The sequence below is a fragment of the Acartia tonsa genome, chromosome 13, assembly GCF_053477335.1.
Source record: "Acartia tonsa isolate MP-2025a chromosome 13, ASM5347733v1, whole genome shotgun sequence".
NCBI lineage: Eukaryota > Metazoa > Arthropoda > Copepoda > Calanoida > Acartiidae > Acartia > Acartia tonsa.
The window spans coordinates 2,103,568-2,124,461 of NC_137272.1; the positions used below are offsets into that span (position 1 = coordinate 2,103,568).

The window sequence follows — 20,894 nt, forward strand, 5'->3', positions numbered from 1 at the left end:
TGATATTACAATTCAAATAATTACAGATTAATAAATATATTTCAAATAGAAGTAAAAATATTTCATGGTCAATAATAATTCTAAATATGAATGTCAATGAAAATCTTGTCTCACCCAGAAAAACGTTGTATTGTATGTATTTGATTAGAACAACTAATATACTAGAATGATTGTAGAATTGATAAACATAACACTTCCTATAATAATGGGTGGGACTAGAGTTTCTAGAAATTTCTACTTGATAATTCTTAACATGAATAATTCCCAGGGATACAGGGATGGCACAATGGGAAATTATTTCAATTTAAGAGAGGTTATGAAAACAAGATTTATCCAGAAAATTTGAAGAGAACAATAAAGTGTTAATGTATTTATTTCTAATTTAGAAAACTCAAAAATGAGTAAAAGTTCACACCTAGTCCGATACTGAAAACTCATGTATAACATCGCATTAGAGAGAATTTTCCATGAATGTAAAAAAATCTTAAAATTGGTCCATTTTTGTTGGCCCTGGTCTGCAGCCCCTTGGGTCTAAGAAAAATTGTAAAAGCTCATAAATTTTCATTTTAAAATTCGCAGAAAACTGTCTATAGTATGATGCTTAGTTACTAATGTAGATATATTTATTTGTGTCCATGAAGGCAGAGAGAGAGAGGGGACATTGGGCAATTAATTACACTAGTCCCCAAAGTTTTATAATAACGTTTTCTTATTCGTTGATTTAACAACTTTGGGGACTTTAGTAAATTATGATTAGTTGGTTCATAAAGATGAGTGTTCAAACGTTTCAACCACTATTTGTTATCTACAAAATGGGTATTTTTGTCTATATTCATTGGAGATGTACATCAATTTATTGGCCATTGTCTTATCCCTTTAGGTACCTGCAATGAAAGGGTCAAATAAAAGCAAATCTTCTCTATAAATCGAAATGTCCGTCAGTTAGAAACGGGAAAACATAAATTTCATGGCTTCTGTTCAAGATAGACGGTTGAATTTATTTGTGAAGATTTCCATTAATATTAATCATCCCCCAGTATATAATTTGCTTGGTCTGTCAGTCTGTCTGTCATAATTTATACTTTAAATACGTTTTTATCATTCTAACAACTGAACATCTGCTGTATAACTTCCATTTATCAATCCATGATTTAGTGCTCAACGCTACCCTGATGTTTTCATCCTTGTTTTTCAAGAGCGTAGCTATCTTACAACTAGCTTGTGACCTTGCGACGGACAGTTTAGCAAAGCCTTTAGTTGTGTGTGGGATGATAAATATTTGAAAATGTGAACAATTTTGGGGTACAGAATTTTTGGTGATTTCACTCAAAGTGCGAGTTTAGACCCCCCCCCCCCTTTTAGGTAACATTTTTAATTAATTGAATATATGGGGGGGGGGCAGTTTTTTCCTTTACCCTGAGGGGGCTACTAAGTACCCCCAAAGAATAACTAGCATTATTTTTTTTCCATCTTTCTAAAATAAGCATTGATATTACATTTGTTTTTGTTTGTCTTTCCTGGTAAGTTTTCGCTTTTATGAATGGCTGCGCTACTTGTATGATTTTATAACTTATCTAAACACAACAGAAAATGCTTCCAAGGTCAAATAATTCCTAGGAGCAAAGCTTTTCTGCAACTAAAGAAATATGTGTTTGGATCTATTAATTAATATTCTTTACCTAGTTTGGGCAGTTTGTTTATTACACTTGTACCCAAAGTTTTATACTAACATTTTCTTATTCGTTGGTTCATCAACTTGAGTGTTCAAACGTTTTAAGCATTAATTGTAATCTACATAAGGGGTTATGTTGTGCATCATCATTGGGGATTTAAATGTGAATTTATCAGCTATTGCTTATCTCTTTATCACTGTTCTGTACCTCAATGAGCATTGAAAATAATTTGCTCATAAATTCGCTTTTAAATTGTATATGATTGTTACAGGAATCATCAGGGCAATCCTAACATTCCTAAATGTACTGACGGACGCACAGACCCTAATAATTTAGAGCTTTGCTTTTTAGATTTTAAACAATTTTAGATAAAAAGAAATTTTTATGTGATAATGAAAATTAAGTGGTTTGTCACTTTTGATCTCAAAAATAGCTAGAAAATAAATCTAGTGTTTACAGTATCGCCTATCTTTGATCCTGGGTAGGCTTTAGGCTATTTTGGATATTTCATACATTTTTAGACATAAAGAGGTTGCGTGAATATTAAAAAAAAAATAATAGTTATTTACCGCATCAAATTATAAGATTTTTCTGCGGCTGGTAAAATTAATAATTGGTTCTACCAGATTACTAAACCTTTCAAATTGCAGTACTACTGGTGTGCAAACAGACACTGTGCAGAAAGAAATTCAGCAGCTACCAATCTTTAAGTTATTATGTTGGAACCATAGCCTTGTCAATCAGTCTTGTTCTATTCATATCTAATTATATTATACTGTTGAAAAATATTTATTTACAAATCATTTCACTCTTTACCTTCTAAAATAACATGATATCTGTGTGTATGTACTCTAAATAATCAATTGTCTTAACACTACATCATAACTAAAGATGTTAAAAAATTATTGCTGTAGATGCGTGACATTAATAGACAAATTAGAAGGAATGTCTTGGCCCAAAGCAGGCGCAACCTTCATTAGCATGCACATTGAAGACTTCCAGACAAAGGTTATGCAATCAAAGAGTTGGTTGCTTGTTGGGTGTTACTTAACCTAATAGCCCGGGTGTTTGTACAAAAAAAAGAAAATATATGGCTTCTATAGTTATCCTTGGTTGTTGGGCTTGATGTTAGGGTGTGTTTTACATTAGCCTCAATCATAAGAGGTAATTGATGAGATTATGTACTTTATGATCTTGTGAACTGCAAAGCTATTATAACAGATTTAAAAAAAAACATGTTAAACCTTAAAATAATGTAAAGATTCATTGAGTCATCTCCCTTGCTCATTGACAACTTTACGGACTTGTCAACATTTAAATCATATATTTAGAGAGTTTCATGAACATTGTTATCATGTTATTTCTATAGATATATTTACTATTTTGTTATTGCTGCACTACCTATAAATATATTTATCTAATTGTCCTTGTGTCTCATCCTATTATATAATGTAGTATGGTTTTTATTGTCTGTAGATTAAGATTTCAATTTACCACTGAATACATTGAGTTCTCTCTTAGCAGAATGGTTTTAGCCTATTTAGTTTTTAAGCATCTTGGGTTGGTGTCAAGCTATTTTCAGCTTTCTCTCCTCTTTATAGAGTTCCTAGATGCTAGGGGCGCAACATCTATCTTATAATATCAAACAGTAAGATTTTTATATGAAGCTAATGATCTATATAAAGAAGCTACCTATGGACAAGATTGTCAGTGGTAATATTAATTATGTTGAATATAGTCATGTAAAAAAGCTCGCAACCTTTAATTGAAATCACTTAACTTCTAATCCACAAAATATGAATTTAATTATGTAAAGTAGAATTAAATGCCATTAAATGAAAACAATTAATAGAACTTTAATACCTAAAAACTTGCAAACAAACTAAATTATAGAGTAATGGAAGTCATAAATATAGAAGAAGAAAAAAAATTTTGAACTATTATTTTTCCCTCATATACATATTATATAATACATTATCATTAAAAAATTACAGTATATACAAATTTTTCTTGAATATATGTAGAGTTGGTATTAAAGAATAATACAGTTTTTGTATTTTCTTACTGATTGGAAGGTTTGTTAACTTGTTCTACTTCTTTTGTTGTATGTTCTTTCTCTGTCAAAAGGTTTGTGTTCTCTACAGGTATGTATTCATCTAAGTTTTCATCCTTCATTAGATTGAGAGCTTCTTTAGGTTGACTAAATGTATCTATTTTACCATCATGAACAACTATTGCAAACTTTGGTTGTGTTTTCCATATTGCATCTCTGCAATGTGCTTCACATCTATTTCTGTTTCTATTACTCACATTAACATCTATGCTTGTCTTATTATCTGAATAATTTAAATCATACTCTTTTCCCCAAGCTGCAAATCCATGTTTATGACCAACATTTTCATCAGCAAATATAATAATATTCATTGCTTGATTGAAATGAAATTCTGATATCTTATTGATATTGATATAATTGATATGTCTTGGCTTGTTTACTAGATCTTTAATTATATACTTATCATGGTAGCTCCAAGATATTTCATCATATTTTTTAGAAATATTTCTCTTCAACTCTTCATAAAGCTCTTTGTTTTCTAATTCAATTTTCTCATCAACTTGTTTCTTTCTTTCTTCTATAGTTAAACAAAGAAACTTCTTTGTATTTGCCTCTCTAATTATATTCTTAGAAATTCTTTTGTAAGTGAAAATCATAATGCCCTCGTCCTGGTCCAATAGTTTGTACCTATCTAATATTGCCATAGAATTGGCACTAATATTATTTTTATCTTTGTTGTGATACTGATGACAATCTATAGCTATTCTATCAGGAGAAATATATTCATGTAAAGTATCATCTTTAATTACTCCATTTTTGTTTCCTGTAGGAATATTCTTTGTTGCAATATAAATTGCAAATGACATTGCTCTAAGTATCATATTTCTTATGAAGGGTCCAGCATTGTAATAATCATCTATTATGATAATGTTCCTAGCTTGAGCACCCTGGAATTGATGGAAATTTGCTACTAATATTCCTTCAGGTTTGTTCATATATGCTTTGAAGTCTGACACAACTGGTCTAGTTGAGGAAAATTCTTTGCTTAACATATTAAATATAGAACTGTCTGATAGTTTGAAGTCAAATTTGTTTGTTAAAACAACTACACTTTCTTGTGGTTCAAGAGAGAAATATTTTTTTACTGCTGCAATGGCTAACAAACCAGGTGAAATATTATGAATATTATGATAGTAATAATTATGCCTACCAATGACATTATTGTCAGGAAGTTTAGGAGATATTTGTGAATTAAAAGCTTCAGAAAACCTACATAATAAGTAACTGTTTCGCATGTTCTTGGTAAGATTAATACATGGAACATTTATAAGATTAGAATGTAGAGCATTGTGATTCTTTATCATAGTTTCTAACCATTCTTTCTTCTCTTTTATAGAGTATTCATCTACTTTTATTGTCATGCAAATTGTTTTCACAGAGTCAGGAAATTCACAACTTCCAATCATCATTTCATCAATAAATAGGTGATCACAAAGATTGTCTCTGAGGAAATGATTTATTGAATTCATAATTTCTTCACGCGTTTTAATAGCAAGGGAAGGTCTAAATTTATTATTTAGATCTTTAATTGTAACAACTCTTACATTAGGATAAGATTTGAACTCTACCTTGGCCATTTCATCCATAACAGATGTTTGGGATGTAAAACTGAGTCCTCCATCTGGGTCAGTTGTTATTGTTGTTAAATCAATGTAAAATATTTGATCTTTGAGATTACCAGAAGCACACTTTTTTGCTCTTTCTTTTAAAACATATGTCTTCCCTGTACCATAGTCACCATCTATGATAAGGAACTTAGCAGTTGAGTGTACTGCTTGCAGTTGTTCATTGCTGAGCATGTAAACAGGAACATTATTATCTGTTGATATTCCATCAGAATGTCCTGTTAATGCTTTCTCAGTTTCTCTGCTATTTGTCAATGGATCTGATATTAGTTTATCAAATTTACTGGACTCTTTTATTGAAATGTGATATATCAGTTCAGCAACAAGATTTTCATATACTGCTTGATTATGGTTATCAGATGTAACAAGCTTATGATCAATTATCTGCTTCAACCAAGTTGTTACATCATCAACATCTTGTAGAAAAAATTGCTGACAGTTGACACAGGGCTTTGTGGTTTCTTCATCAATAGGCAAATGTGGAACACATGCAGCCCTGACAAACACCCAATCTTTGGGAAGCATTCTTCCAAATAATTTCTGCATGAAAGAAAAGTGCTGTCTTGTTTGATCTGAAGCATCTTTAAGTAGTTTGAGTTTATCTCCTTGATCTTTAGGTCCAAATTTAACCTCTATATTGAAAATAGCTTTATACTTAGGAATTATCATGATGGTGTCCCATTCAGTTTTGTTTTCTTGGATACTTATGTTAAAAAACTGATATTTATAAAAGTTTTCAAGTTTATCCTCAGGAATATTTTTTAGGACTTTGTTTTCAAAACTATAGTAGCATTCTTTAATTTTTTCTGTGTGATAAGTTTGGTTTTCAAACTTTTTTCTTTTAGGACTTGGACTAGAAGAAGACTGATCTGTATTTGGGTGTTTTGTAGTCTTATTCTGTATACCAGACTGTTGGCTTTCAGCAACTTTTTTTTGAGACTTGAATTGTATTTAAAACCATGTTTTTTTAACACCTAACATTTACAATGCTAATATTTCATGTTTTAAGAAAATGCCAAAATCAAGAAATGACAAAAGATTAATAAAGATAATATATCTTAACATATTGTCAAAGTTCAAAATATCTCAAGAAATAATTATTCTAAAATAACAAAGTTTTTGCCAAGGAGAATCCCAAAGAGGTGAGTGCTTTCCTTAATTGTTCCTGTTGTGCAACCCAACACCTTTACTTTAAAAATTAATTGAATATAATGGAAGAGGTAGGTTTTTTCCTATTCCCTACCCCTGCAGGGGGACCCTGTGTAAAAGACCTATACCTATTTTGATCTAACCCTGCATGGTAACCCAGTACCCAATAAAATCTAACCTAATAAACAAATAAAAATCACTCCCATCTCTTTATTTTCAATTTATTAGAAAAAAATATAGGTGGATTTTTTTATTTATGTTTACCTGTCCCCTTTACCAATAATTGTTGTTTGTTGTACATTCATATTCTTTTTCATTAATTTTCCTTTCACCCTACCTCTCCCTTCCCCTTATTTCTTTACTTTTTATAAAACTAGCAGCTACGCCCCTAGAGGCCTCTAGTGGCACTTTCAATGTTTTTTTTATATTGCAAGTATGTCTATGTTGCGTTGATGTATCTGCTGTGATGAACTCTTTACGTAAAATAGTGAGAAAAAATTTGACTTTTTGTGATTTCTCTTGGGAGGGTAGTGGTACCCTCCCCCAAAAAAGTTATAAACCTATGAGAAGCTACCCTGTTAAGGATAACCTGATTGGTTCAGCGGTTAGCGAGATCCTTCACTACAAACAAACTGAGAGACAAACACACATCCTGTTACTTATTATAAGGATAAGGGGGGAGGGGTTTTAAGTTTGATATTTTTATTTTAAACAAATGTTTTATCTTTTATGCAAAAAGACCAAAAACTAATGTTGAATAGTAGCCTAGAAAATCAAATTTCAGAGATACTCAAGGAAAGTACAGATACATAAACATAAAAACTTAAAACTTGATGGACAAGAAAACTAGGTATTGTGAAATCATCTAAAAATGAATTAACCATGTATCTTCAACAGCAACCAATAAAATTTTATTTCTCTCTTTCAACAAATATCTAAAAAGGAGAGAGAAAGACCAAGAGTGGAGGCCACAAATATTAAAATTAATATTTACAATCTTTTTGTACTATAAACCAGAATAATATAAGGTCACAAATTACCCAACTTGAAAAGTCATAGAGGTTTGGGTCTGTATGTTGCATAGAAGAAAAAATGAGAGAGGTGGCCATTTCTGCTCCTCGCCCTTTATATTCTAGGGATATGGTAGCTAAGTAAATTGCTTTGATACATTTTTAAAAATTTCAAACTCCTGTTTATATCTTCCCCCTACCCCTAATATCTTCCAATGGATGATGGCCTAAAAGTAGAAGTTTAAAGGAAATGTGAACGTAAAAATTTCTCATCTGATTATCAAATCTTAACATTTTCTAAGCACATTTCACTACACTGATCAACCAAAAACGTCCTATTAAAAAAAATATCCAGGAATAATGCCTTGATTTTATGGTATTTTGGGAGGGAAAAAGGAAAAAACATGAAAATCTGAACGTTTTTGTTTCTTATAATGTTTGTAGGAATATTTAACTTGTCATATATAGTTGAAACAATTTACTTACTGTTAAGGATTTATTTTATGATATAATATTGCCAATTAGTTTTTTATAACGTAATAAATTTAGAGTATAGATGTATAAACAGATAGCTACAAACATTCTTTATTCAAAGACCTAACCCATTGCAGAAGGTTGTTTATCGATATAAATTTTGCTTTCTCACTTAGCTGCTAGAAAGCTCATATGCTGTCATTGGAATAAGGTTTGAAGAAATAATCAAATCACCAACTTGTTGGTATAAGGATTTGGGGGACCTTTATTATTAATTAAAGTCATCTGACCAATTGTACAAGAGTTGAAACAATTAAATCAAAAGATTTTATTGTAAAGCTATTTATAAATGGGACTATAAGAATAAGATATTGCTATCAACAACAAAAAATAAATGTTTTGCCTAGTTTTTGTAAAAATTAAGAGCATATTTATCATTTAATTTCAATGCTATCTTTTCAAAAGTGTTTCCATTAATTTGTTTGTGTTTTGTATTCAAAACCAGTTTGTTCTGTGTTATTTTATTTGAATATTTAATTCAAAGACAGCTAATTTTTTAAAATAATAAACTGGAACGAATGTCGGAATTTTCTTATTAAACATAATAATCCTATTATATAAAGTAGTTAGCGTTTTTTGTCTGTCCTGAAGGATCTCGCTAACCGCTGAACCGATATTGTTCCCCTTTACAGTGAAGCTTCTTATAGGTCCTGGGAAGGTTTTTAACTATTTTTTAAAACTCATTTGAAACTCAAATTTAAAATGGGATGATGTCAACTTTCCCCCTCCTACCAGTGCCCCTAGAGGCGAGGGGGTAGCCACTAGTGTATATATAATTAGAATAGTAAGGCCTTGAAAATAAGCGATGAATTATTAGATGATAATTATCAGTAAATTTAACAGAATTTAAACGTCATTATTACAAAGCTAGTTAAAAAGTTTTGACAAAAAATAATAATCCTTTTATTCAAATACTATAATACATTATAACAAGGATGATAATATCAAGTGTAGCAGCATTTTAAAAAAATTGTCTTTCTAAAATCAGTTGATTTAATGAATAAAATATTGAAAATATAGCAATGTACAGATTTTTATGATTTTCAGGAATTGAAAATGATTACATACATTTGGTTGCTGATGTAAAAAGCAGAGAAAGGCATGTATAGAGTCATAAAAGAGCTAAAATATAAAATAATTTACATATTACACATTGTTAGGATGTAAAATCCGTTTATAAAAGGCAAATACAGAATATTTTTTATTTACAAATTCATTGAAAAATAATCCGGACTTACTGATAAAGTGAATTATAGAGTAGCTTCACTACTAAATATAACATATAAACAGACAAGCGCAGCAGATTTACATAGGAGCTACGGACAGTTCTAATATTTCGGAAAGGGGAAAGGAAGAAAGTTATCTTTCTAGTACAGGGATAAAAATTTTAAAGCCCCCTCATAAGGAAATAATTTTAAAAACAATTTAAACCTATATTGCTTTTAATTTGAAACTTAATATTGCTATTTTTAAAAATTGGTAATGAAATCTACTTTCCGAAATGATTGTATTTGTAAGCAGCATGCAAGGAAAATATCTTACAGAAAGTCCAGATTTTTACGGTTTTTATTATTTTTTGACAACACTTAAATTGTTTTGTTTACTTTATTAATTTTAAGATATATCCATTATTTATTTAGTACAAACACAAATGCATGTTTAATTTTATAGTTAGGGCATTGTTTCTAAAAATGAAAAATACTGTATAAAACTCGGCCATTCTTGGGTCCAAGCTGTCATATTTCTCGAGCTATATGAATGTGTTAATAGGTCTTTGCCATAGTTCTATATACTCATATACCATCGACCCCTCTATACTCTAACTTTATTTATAACGTAGTAAATAGGTAATAAAGATCTATTTTAAATTTGTATTATTGACAAAAAAATACCTCACTGTCTACAAAGGGTTGAATCTCAGAGGATATTTAAAATAATAATATCCTTTTTATTGTGTTGGACAATAAATAACCCACTTTGGAGAATTAGCTTAAACTTTTATCAGACTGTTTATAAATAAAAAAATATTGCACCTTTATTATTTACAAATTTGTAATTAAAGGTGGGCGAGAGATGTGTAATCTAAAGTTACTTGGATACTAATAAAAAAAACCTGTTTCTAGCTTTGTTATTGTATTTGGTTTTCAATAAAAAATATTGCTTATTTTATCAATTTCTAAGTAACTATACATTGGTTTAAAGCAAAGATTATGTTTAAAGTCAGCTTTTAGGAAAAATAGAGAACTATGTCAAAAAGTTTAGGTTTAGCTATAGAAGGAAAAAAAGACAATTAACTGCACATTTATATAGTCCGGAAATTTTTTCCCCAATCTTGGACATAGTAAAAATCGGCGGAAAAAGCCGTTTTTTAAAGAAACGAGAGACAGTTTTGCCCTGTATTTGAGATTATATGAATGAAATGATGTTAAGGTTTGATAATCTGATGAGAAATTTTCTCGTTCACAGTCCCTTTAAGAGGAGCTAAACTTTAATTGGGACTAAGATGAAAGCTAATGAAATATAACATTCCTTTTTAAACAGCCAGTTCTGTGGGCTTTGAAATTCCAACGGATTTTCCCTCCACTTTAAATGTTCCTCAATACAAGACTCAAGATCTTTATCTGAATAATCTTTAATGTCAAGGATCTCCATCACTCTTTTCTCATGCTCATTCATTTCTGCATATTTATTCTTTCTTCTCATTTCTTTCCCCTTATTAATTAATTGCTGAATGCAATCACCTGATTGAAAACTGTTGAATATAAAAGCTTCTAAGTTTGATTCTCTTGCTGCATTGACAAGCTCATGATGTAAACATTCCTCAAGATGTTTATCCAAAATCTGATTATCTTGCTGTTGCTTGCCCTCTTTTCCTAACACAGTTGGCTTCTTGGGTGTTACAAAATGATTTGGAATAGCTATAACCCTACAGTCTGGATCATAATAATAATCAGCAACTTTCTGTTTTATCTGATCAATCTTATCTTTAACTTTAATTCTGTGTTCTTCTCCTGCAGCGCCCTGAAAGTTTATACTCATTTCACCATATTCTTTAGCTAAATTTGATGATTGAGAATCTTGGGATGAAAAAGAGAATACTCCAAATTGTAGTCCACATGCATTTGTACACTTGGAAGGATTTGTAGACCCCTTCTTAACTTCATTCTAAATGTATCATAAGTTAAGAAATGGTCATGGAAATGGTGTAAGATATTCACAAAAGTTTAAAAATGGAAAATTGTGGACAGAAGAGACATACATAGTTTCCTGTAGACAATGAGGATAAGGGCATGCAGAATCATACCTGCATCTTTAGAATATCTTTTACTAAGTATTGGATATTTTCGTTTTTTTATAACTTTGAATGTTTGAGTAAATTAAATATTTTTTTTTGTATATCTTTAAAGACTTATTCCAAATTTAGGCACTCTTAAAATGCAAAATACAAACCTTTTTAGTTTCACCACCAGGAGCTGCACAACCAGTGTTTTCATCCATTTCAGTTTCACTGCCTAATTCCTCCATTTCTAATAATAAATATCAGATTAAATATACGAGAAAAAAAAATTTATCTTTCTCTATAATAAACACTTTAATCTTCAATAAAAATAAAATTGATTTTTTAAAATCTTTGATTGCTCTGGTAAACTGGAGCAGTATTTATTACTTTAATAGCACATGATAAACACAGATAATTTAGTTACCAGGCTTGTTGAACATAAAGGTCAGACCGCACTTGCCGCAGGTTTGACGGTCAAAGTGAGCGGCCATAAAGACACCGGCACCGCAGGCCTCAGCAGGGCACTCCATACGCAGACGGTTGATCTTGCCGTTGTCATCAACCTTGTAGAACTTGAGGACGGCGAGCTTGACCTTCCTGTGCTTATGCTTGATCTTCTTAGGGGTGGTGTAATTCTTCTTCTTACGCTTCTTACCACCACCTCTCAGTCTGAGGACCAAGTGAAGTGTAGACTCCTTCTGGATATTATAATCAGACAGGGTACGTCCATCTTCCAGCTGCTTGCCAGCGAAAATGAGTCTCTGCTGGTCAGGGGGGATTCCCTCCTTATCCTGAATCTTAGCCTTCACATTCTCGATGGTGTCACTGAGCTCAACCTCAAGGGTGATGGTTTTGCCCGTCAGGGTCTTGACAAAAATCTGCATGATGAAAACACTATTCCTATGTCTTCCTATTGCAAATGATAAAGTTAAACTATTTTTACTATTTCGTTAACTTTTGTAAAATAGACTCAATTTCCCCCATAGGAGATATAGTTCTACCCAAGAAGTATAAGAAGCTTCTGTGTAAAGAAGAATTAAATTGTAGCTAATAGTGTTGCTGTCAGACATAGATAATTTCTCTTTAGGTAAAATGGTAAGTTGTGAGACTCTTGGAAGGATTGGAAGTCATATTATCAGCACTCCCAGCTGTTGTTGAGGTAGCCAGTAAAGCTGGAGTATCTGTACCATTAGTTTCTATACTTGTTGCACTCTCACCAGATTTGTCAACAGAACTGCCTAAAATTGAAGAGGTTTACTACAATATTTTATCCAATTATGTAAAATAAAAAAATGGGAGGTCAAAATCAACTCCCATCATTTCAAGTAACACTAGAGTCATAGTCAATAGTTAATGAATATATTTACTAGCTTTTAAACACAGTAGGGTAGATTTTCATTTGATCATTTCTGTAAGTCAGGTTAGGTTGGGTAATATTTAATACTTAATTGGCTTCCCCCTTTATTTTCAAATAGGGTGTGGGGTTATCAGTGCCCAAAATGCACTTTAAATGAATCTAATGAAACGTTTCTCTTATACAGTATACGTTACGAAAAATGACCGCTCTTTAAAATGTTCCTGCCTCCCATCTAATAAAGTTGTAACCCTATTTTTTGTATGTGTGCTTTTTGTATATATGTATAATTGTGTGTGTTGTGGTCAGTTAAATTAAAGAACTTTTACCGACATCCGGCAGGCTATAAAAGAAAAAATTCAAAATGCCAAAATTCAACCTATTATTATTTTTAGTGAATTTTACTTAAGCCCAAAAATCACATAGTAAAATTAATTTTAGCCTAGGGGTTATTCAGAGTTTTATCTCAAGCATAAAATTCTGCTTCTATAGACACCTTACTCAGCTTCCTAGCTCTCATACAAGTCATTTGAGCACAAAAAGCATGCATCAAGAACTCAAAATCAATGAAATTTGGGCTTTGTGCCCAGGGTGCCCAATTTTTAGATCTCAGCCCACAGAAGGGCTAGAAAAAAGTTCTTTAGCTTTTTGGTGATGGCAGAAGGAATAAAAAGCAGTTACCATTCGAACCCATAGTCTAAAATGACTTTAGAGTACCCTTAGGGCCCCTTATAGGCTAGAATCGAGACATTTTCCATTTTCGATTTTCAGGACTCCAGGTATGAGTCTTTGGTTTGACTTTAGCTCCCTATAAGTGGAGCTAGGGTTGAGATATTAGAGTTTTGTCTTCCATTACCTCTCACTGTGGTATCTCAGTGTACTATCCTAGCTTGGTAGCTTTATATCTCAACTATCAAAGAGCTGAGACAACTTTTAGTGAGACCGCTTCAGTAGAGGAAGGAAAAAATTCACTCAAAATACATATTTGGTTGATTTTTGACATTTTGAATATTTTCTTTCATAGCCTGTCAAATGTGGGTAAATGTTCTTTAATCTCATTGACCGCAACAAACACAAGCATACATATGTATAAAGAGCACACACACAAAAAATATGGTTAAAACTTTATATTAAGGGGGGCAATAGCATTTTAAAGACCGGTCATTTTTTGTAACGTATACTGTATATCTATAATACAAAGTAGAATGATGTCTGTCCATCCATCTGTCTGTCCGTCCGTCTGAAGCTTAAGATCTCGGTAACCACTGAACCGAATGGATTCTAATCTTCAGGGAATATACCTAGTGGTCCTGTGGTGGTTTTATGCCATTTTCTTTCCCCCAAAAATTAATTAAAAAAATCCCTCCCCTATTTCCCCCCCTTTTAAAAGAATTTTTTACGCATATATTTTGTGAATTAGCAATTTATTCGCAATAATTGGCGACCCATTCACAATTTTTCCGCTGGGTAGGTAATAAAAGATGAAATGATTCATACTCATATCATTTTTTAGGCAGGTTAATTAATTTTTTTTAATTACCTCTTTGGGCAAAGCCCCTAGTATACTATATAATATGATCTTTTTTTTATTGACAAGGAAGTGTAAAAAGGGAATAATGAAACAGAAGGAGGTACACAGTCTAGATAAAGAGTATTGCGCTACTTATGAAAAAATCAATAATTTAACACTTACCTAAGCACAGAAGATAACACCAAGGCCAAGTTATTCTAAGGAGCAAATCTTCTCTTTCACTAAAATAAAATACATATCAAATATTACCTACTTTATATATCTAATCTTCTTTATTTTTGTATATTATATGTTGTCATATTTATAAATTCTAAGGTCATTAAAAGTTTTAAAATAAGTAAAACAGCTATTTAGAGGAATAGAGAGGTAAAACCTTGCTTAATAGTAGCTGCACTAATTGTAAAAATGAATAATTTAACACTTACCTCAGCATTAAAGATAAGACCAAGGCTAAGTCATTCTAAGAAGTAAGGCTTCTCTTTGACTAAAATGAAATACATATTAAAAATTGCCTATGTATTTAATCTTCTTTATATTTGTATATTATTTGTTGTCAGATTTAGAAATTCAAAGGCCAATAAAAGTTTTAAATTAAGTAAAACAGAGGAAAGGCAGGGCAAAATCTTGCTATAGAGTAGCTGCATTGTTAAAATATAAATTGTAAAAATGAACAATATAACACGAACACAGTAATAGTGTCTGACTGATTATGACGTAACAAAAAAAATTTGCTAATGAGAGGCCACTATAAATTATACCATTGGTCAATAACGGCCTCTCATTGGCTAATATTTTTTGTTACGTCATAATTAGTCAGACACTATTACTGTGTTCATATAACACTTACCTAAACATTAAAGATAAGACCAAGGCTAAGTTACTCAAAGGAGCAAAGCCTCTCTATAACTAAAATAATAAATATGTTCATAAATATCTCTAAAATACATATATTTTCCTAAAGAACGTGTCCTAACTTTTTTAACCCATTCGTGTAGAGCTCCGCAGGTTAAAAGTTTTGATTCAACAGGGTTCAACAAAATAGATTTTTAAATAATTACTCAACAGAATTAAAAGTAAGGTTTTAAATTAAAGATCTTCTATTTTTGTTCATAATGGCAATTTACTATATTTTTTGTTGCATTTAGTACCTTAAAACCAACTTAATTTAATAAAAAATTTATATTACTTCAAAAATAAGAGGTCTACAAAAAAAATTGTATATCTAAATTCTGTAGATCATTTTACATGCAATACATACTAAAAGCACCGACTAGCTGTTCCGTTTTATTTGTATGATGATATGATTAACTATTTGAGAAGTAACGCGGCATGCATGCATCAATGAAACTTAATTTTTAATAAGTTAGTTGAACCTAATATAACCTAACCTAACCTAAAATAACCGAATTAACCTAATAAATCTTAAATTTTAATTTTTTCATTTATGCGCGCATGTGCATATCGGTATATCATATCATCATACAAACAAAACGGAACACTATCTATTTTTTTTATAAAATCACAAAAGTTAGGACACGTTCTTTATATAGCGGATATTAGAACAAGGATGACAACATCCATAAGAGTGGAGCTCTAGAAAGTTTAGTTAAGTTAATATTAACACTCGTAGAATAGCAGAATACAAATAAATGAGTCTAAACAAAATTGTAAATATTTATTTGCAAAAGTGCTTAACCCTTACAGATGGGGGGGGGGGGGGTCATGACCCCCCCTCTAGTTTTTTCAATGTCATTTTTTTGTAGGTAAGATAGAGAGTTGTGACTTCATGACTTTTTAAGTTTAGTAATTATATGTCGGCAAGAGTTTATTTTATTAGGATATCTGGTCTGTGTCGGTCGTGGTGTCCGGTCAAAGTTGGTTGGGTAGCACCAAAATTTAAAAAAAAATCTAAATAAATTCTTTTGTGTATAAGGCAGAAACCTAAAATTTTTTTGGTGAATACTGAGATATCAATGACCTTATGAGAAAAGTGGTGTTATGACCGTTTGACCGCACCCTGACCGACTTTATGACCAATTTTTGTCCGGCTTTTACTACAGACATATATCATGAATATCGTGGCTTCTATTACAGCTAGAGACCTAAATTTTTTTTTGGTAAATCCTTGAGCAACAATAAACAGATAAAAATATTAATTGGCGTGGCCAACCGCCGTTTTACCGCCGTAGCCGCCGAAAATGGCGGTTTCCGTTATTTTTCGTTTTTCGGCGATGATCAGAAAAAGTATATTTTTGTTATGAAATATAAAAGTTCGTCCTAAAATTTGGTCATCCTAGCTGCAAAATTGGCCGCTCTACAGCTGTTTTAAAATTTAGTGGCTGGCCGCTAAAAAGCGGCTAAGGAGCGGCCTGACCGCTATGACTAGAAAAAGTAATTTTCTCTAAAAATACACATGAACCACCAGAAAAAAAGTTTTACGTCTTTATCTGTAACAGAAGCCGAGATAGAGGGGGGGGGGACAATATGACCCCCCCCCCCCCCGATCATTTAAGGTGGGAATTGGGGCCCGATCTGTAAGGGTTAATGCAGGATATTGTTTAAGGACATACTTACATTTTTAGGACTTGATAGTATATATGCTTCACTTATAACATTATACTTTGATGTAATAGGAATCTATATTCCAAAAATCAGATGAATATGATAATTACAATACATAAAACATTGTTGTTAAAAAAGGTTAAAATCAACATGTTATAAATAAATGTACTGACTTTCTGGTAACATTAGAGTAAAACACTAGAGGGAGAAAGGGTTAAATAACTGTATCTCCCCATTGCAACTGTCTTGTGCAACCTTTCTATTGGGTCATTGAAAATCAACCAATGGTATTGCTTATATTAACAAGTAGCAGTAAATAATTTATAAGCAGACGAAAGAGGTCTTTGAAAAAATCGTGCCTAAATGCTATAGGAATCATCATGCAAAGTTTGAAATCTATATGACAATTCAAACATTCCTAAAAGAACAGAAAGAGCTAACCGTTACGGACTTAAGTACGGAAGGACATATGGACCTACCCTAATTATAGAAAAGCTTTGATTTTAAGAAGAACTTATAACTGACAGATATACATTTAGATATAGAGTAGCTGCGCTACTAATAATTATAAATATTAAAACTTACAGTCACCATTAAATACACTTTATGTATATAATCTTCTTTATCTTTGCATGGGAATTACTTTTTATATGAAAATCAAAGGCCAATAAACAGTTTTAAGATAAGTAAAAAATTATTGAGTGGAATGGCATATATATCTTATAGGGTAGCTGCACTACTTATAAAAATATCTAATTTTAACACTTACCTAAGCATAAAAGAAAACACTGAGTCCAATTTCTGCTTAGTAGCAAAGCTTCTCTATAACTAAAAAAAGATACATATATAATATAACATATGTAATGTATCTCCTATGTTATATCTTTATTACTAGCGGCTTCGCCCCTAGAGGCCTCTAGTGGGCACTTTAAATGTTTATTTTTTATATTTAAAATATGTCTGTGTTAGGTTGAGTTTATGTTGCGTTGGAATCTCTTTGTAAAATCGAGAAACGTATAAACAATTTCGATTTTTTGATTTCTCTTGGGAGGTTGTTGGTACCCTTTCCCGGACCTATGAGAAGCTACCCTGTTAAGGAGAACCTGATCGGTTCAGCGGTTAGCGAGATCCTTTGTTACAAACACACAAACAGACATCCTGTTACTTTAGTATAAGGATTGTTTTCAATTTTATTCTATATTTGGACGAAGCCCAATCTGTCCGACTTTTGATTCCTGTGACGTCATAAAAATGAGAGATAATCCATCTCTTTTTTAGTGGTTTTCTTTCCCACTTCTCCTCTCATCTCTCTCATTTTTATGACGTCACATGAATCAAAAGTAGGACATATTGGGCTTCGTCTTTGTTTGTTGTCAGATTTTAAAAGTCAAAAAGCAATTTAAGTTTTAAAATAAGCAATAACCTAGTTATTAAAGAGTACCTTCGCTACTTATGAAAATAAATAATTCGACTCCTTCTTACCTAAACTGCAAAGATAATCCAAAGGCAAAGTCCTTGAAAGTGAAGCTTCTCTAAAACTAAAATAACAAAAAAATCCATTAATAATTACAATTAATCTAATCGTCTTTATTTTTGTATGAACCTTGGTTTAAGACTTTTCCTATATTATTTAACTAGCGGCTACGCCCCTAGAGGCCTCAAGTGGCACTTTAAATGTTTGTTTTTTATTTCAAATATGTAATTATTTTCTATGTTTCGTTCAAGTCTCTATGTAAAAATTTTTTCTCAATTTTTGTGATTTCTCTTCGGAGGAAGTTGGAACTTCCTCCCCTCCCAAAATAGTTATAAACCTTTTGGGGACCTTTTAGAAGCTATCCTGTTATAAAGAACCCGATCGGTTCAGTGGTTGGCGAGATCCTTTGGTACAAACATACAACAACACAAACACACAGACAAACACCCTGTTACTTTATTATAAGGATGTCGGATTTCGAAATTCAAAGACAAGAAAAGTATTAAAATGATTAAAATAGCTATTTAGAGGAAAAGACAGACATAACCTAATTATAGAATAGCAGCGCTACTTATGAAAATGACTAATTTTAACACTTACCTAAGCATAAAAGTTAACAACAAGTCCAATTTCTGCTTATTAGCAAAGCTTCTCTCTAACTAAATAAAAATATATCCATTCTTAATTATATTTTTTGTATATAATATTCTTCATTTTTCTATGAGCCTTGTTTTATCACTTTTCCTGTATGTATAATTTGTTGTTAAATTTTCTAATTCAAAGGCCAATAATAGTCATTTCTCGCATCGTATTATAAACAGCTTTCCGCGGCTATAGAATATTAAATTATAAGATTAAAACCAGTTTTTTTAGACCCGAGGTGCTGAAGGCACGGGCTAAAAAATTGAATTTAATCTTATGATTGAACATTTTTATAGTCGAAGAAAACTGGATATCATACGATGCTAGACATAGTTCTTTTGTATGGATGAGAACCGGTTCTTATCCACCGGATTCGAATGAATAGGAGAAAAAGTTTTAAAATGATTAAAACAGCTATTTAGAGGAAAGGACAGACAAAATTTGGTTAACGATTAGCTGCGATCCTTAAGAAAATGAATAATTCTACTGTTTACCTAACAATAAAAAAAATAACACAAAGGCGAGAGTTATACTTAAGGAGTAAAGCTTCTCTATAACTAAAACTTAGTGTATGTATGTAATCTTCTTTGTTTTTATATGAGTCTTGGTTTTATATCATTTGTTGTCAGATTCTTACGGCGCTTTTTTTACAATTAGGTTAGGTTAGGTCACAGGCTAGGGGGCCGAGCGCCCGCGGCTAGGCAGGCTATGGGGGCTGAGAAATCAAAGCTAGGCAGGCTAAAGGGCCGAGCAGCCAGGTTTTATAGCAGTCGGAGGGGGGGGGGGGGGCTTCCAAAATTTTCAAAATCCTGGTATTATCCTAAGAGGATAATACCAGAAAATTGATGTGTATCCCGCTGAACCCGTCCTAACCAAAGGAATTTAAGATGAAAAGTATCCTTTGAACCCTTAAATATAAATATGGGAAGATCTACTTTTAACCTAACATAAATTATTAGATTAAAAATATCTTTGATTTTGTATTGCGACCACTTTAGTTCAATAAACGTGTACATATTTAGAATGTTATTTTGGGGTTGGAATCAAAGCTTTCTACAATCTAGCTATTACGTACATCCATCTTTTTTGTACCACAACTGACGTCCATCACACTAGATATACATTAAAGGGGGGGTTCTTTTTATTTTACACATAATGATGAAAGAAGAAATTAATATTTTAAAACTTTTTGATCAAATTTAGTTGAATAGATGAATAGATTATTACATTTGCTTTGCTTATTTATGGATGTTGTCATTCTTGTCATATTCTTATTTGTTTTACACCTATGTAAACATTTTAATATTTACCTTTTTGCATGAGTTTGATATATTGTCACGACAACGGTAAAGAAACAACTAAGCAATATTCCTTTCTTTTCTTTCAGTTTAATTTTTAATAGGACGTGTCAAATGCACATTCAGCCGCACGGCTAGGGCTGCGGCTGAAGAATCTTTGGCAGAACTAAACTGGCAGGAATTAAAAACAGCTTAGAACAGAGGAGATAAGTTTGTGATGTCGGGGATCTAAAGGGATAAGGTAATGACCATCCCCAAGGATGATACACAAAATTGCCATTTTCTGTAGATTGAATTAATGATTGAAATGTTTGGACACTCAACTTAATGAACCAACCAATAAAAATTTAATAAAAGTTGTTAATCCAACCAATAAGAAAATATTATTACAAAACTTTGGGGACCAGTGTAATAAACTGTTCAATGTCCCTCTCACTTCCAGATGTCAGTGGACGAATATTTGGTAGCAGTGTCTGATTTTAGTTGCGGCTGTCGTACCTTGTTATTTTATTTTTAAAAATCCAGGATAGGAATATAGATAAACTATTTTCTAGTATGGCTTTAAAACCGACTAAAATATACTGGATTATTTAGATTCTCAGCAATACTGAAAAAATATGTATAGCAACGTATAAAAGACAATTTAAAA

The 20,894-nt window shown here is 31.7% G+C and overlaps 2 protein-coding genes and 1 long non-coding RNA gene across 3 annotated transcripts; all 3 read right to left on the reverse strand.

Annotated features, from left to right (window-relative positions):
* Nucleotides 1–10,217: 10,217 nt before the first annotated feature.
* On the reverse strand, nt 10,218–11,643 carry LOC145334958 (uncharacterized). The gene is made up of 2 exons (XM_080180596.1): nt 11,555–11,643; nt 10,218–11,269 (listed from the first exon to the last, which is right to left on the reverse strand). The coding sequence occupies exons 1-2, from the start codon at nt 11,627–11,629 to the stop codon at nt 10,586–10,588; spliced, it is 759 nt and encodes a 252-aa protein (XP_080036722.1). The 5' UTR covers nt 11,630–11,643; the 3' UTR covers nt 10,218–10,585.
* Nucleotides 11,644–11,751: 108 nt separating this feature from the next.
* LOC145334959 (ubiquitin-ribosomal protein eS31 fusion protein-like) lies at nt 11,752–12,308 on the reverse strand. Its single transcript, XM_080180597.1, has one exon. The coding sequence runs from the start codon at nt 12,266–12,268 to the stop codon at nt 11,801–11,803; it is 468 nt and encodes a 155-aa protein (XP_080036723.1). The 5' UTR covers nt 12,269–12,308; the 3' UTR covers nt 11,752–11,800.
* A 142-nt stretch (nt 12,309–12,450) lies between these two features.
* Nucleotides 12,451–15,179, reverse strand: LOC145334960 (uncharacterized). The gene is made up of 4 exons (XR_013885064.1): nt 15,117–15,179; nt 14,695–14,753; nt 14,432–14,490; nt 12,451–12,622 (listed from the first exon to the last, which is right to left on the reverse strand). It is a non-coding gene; the product is annotated as an uncharacterized LOC145334960 (long non-coding RNA).
* Nucleotides 15,180–20,894: the final 5,715 nt, after the last annotated feature.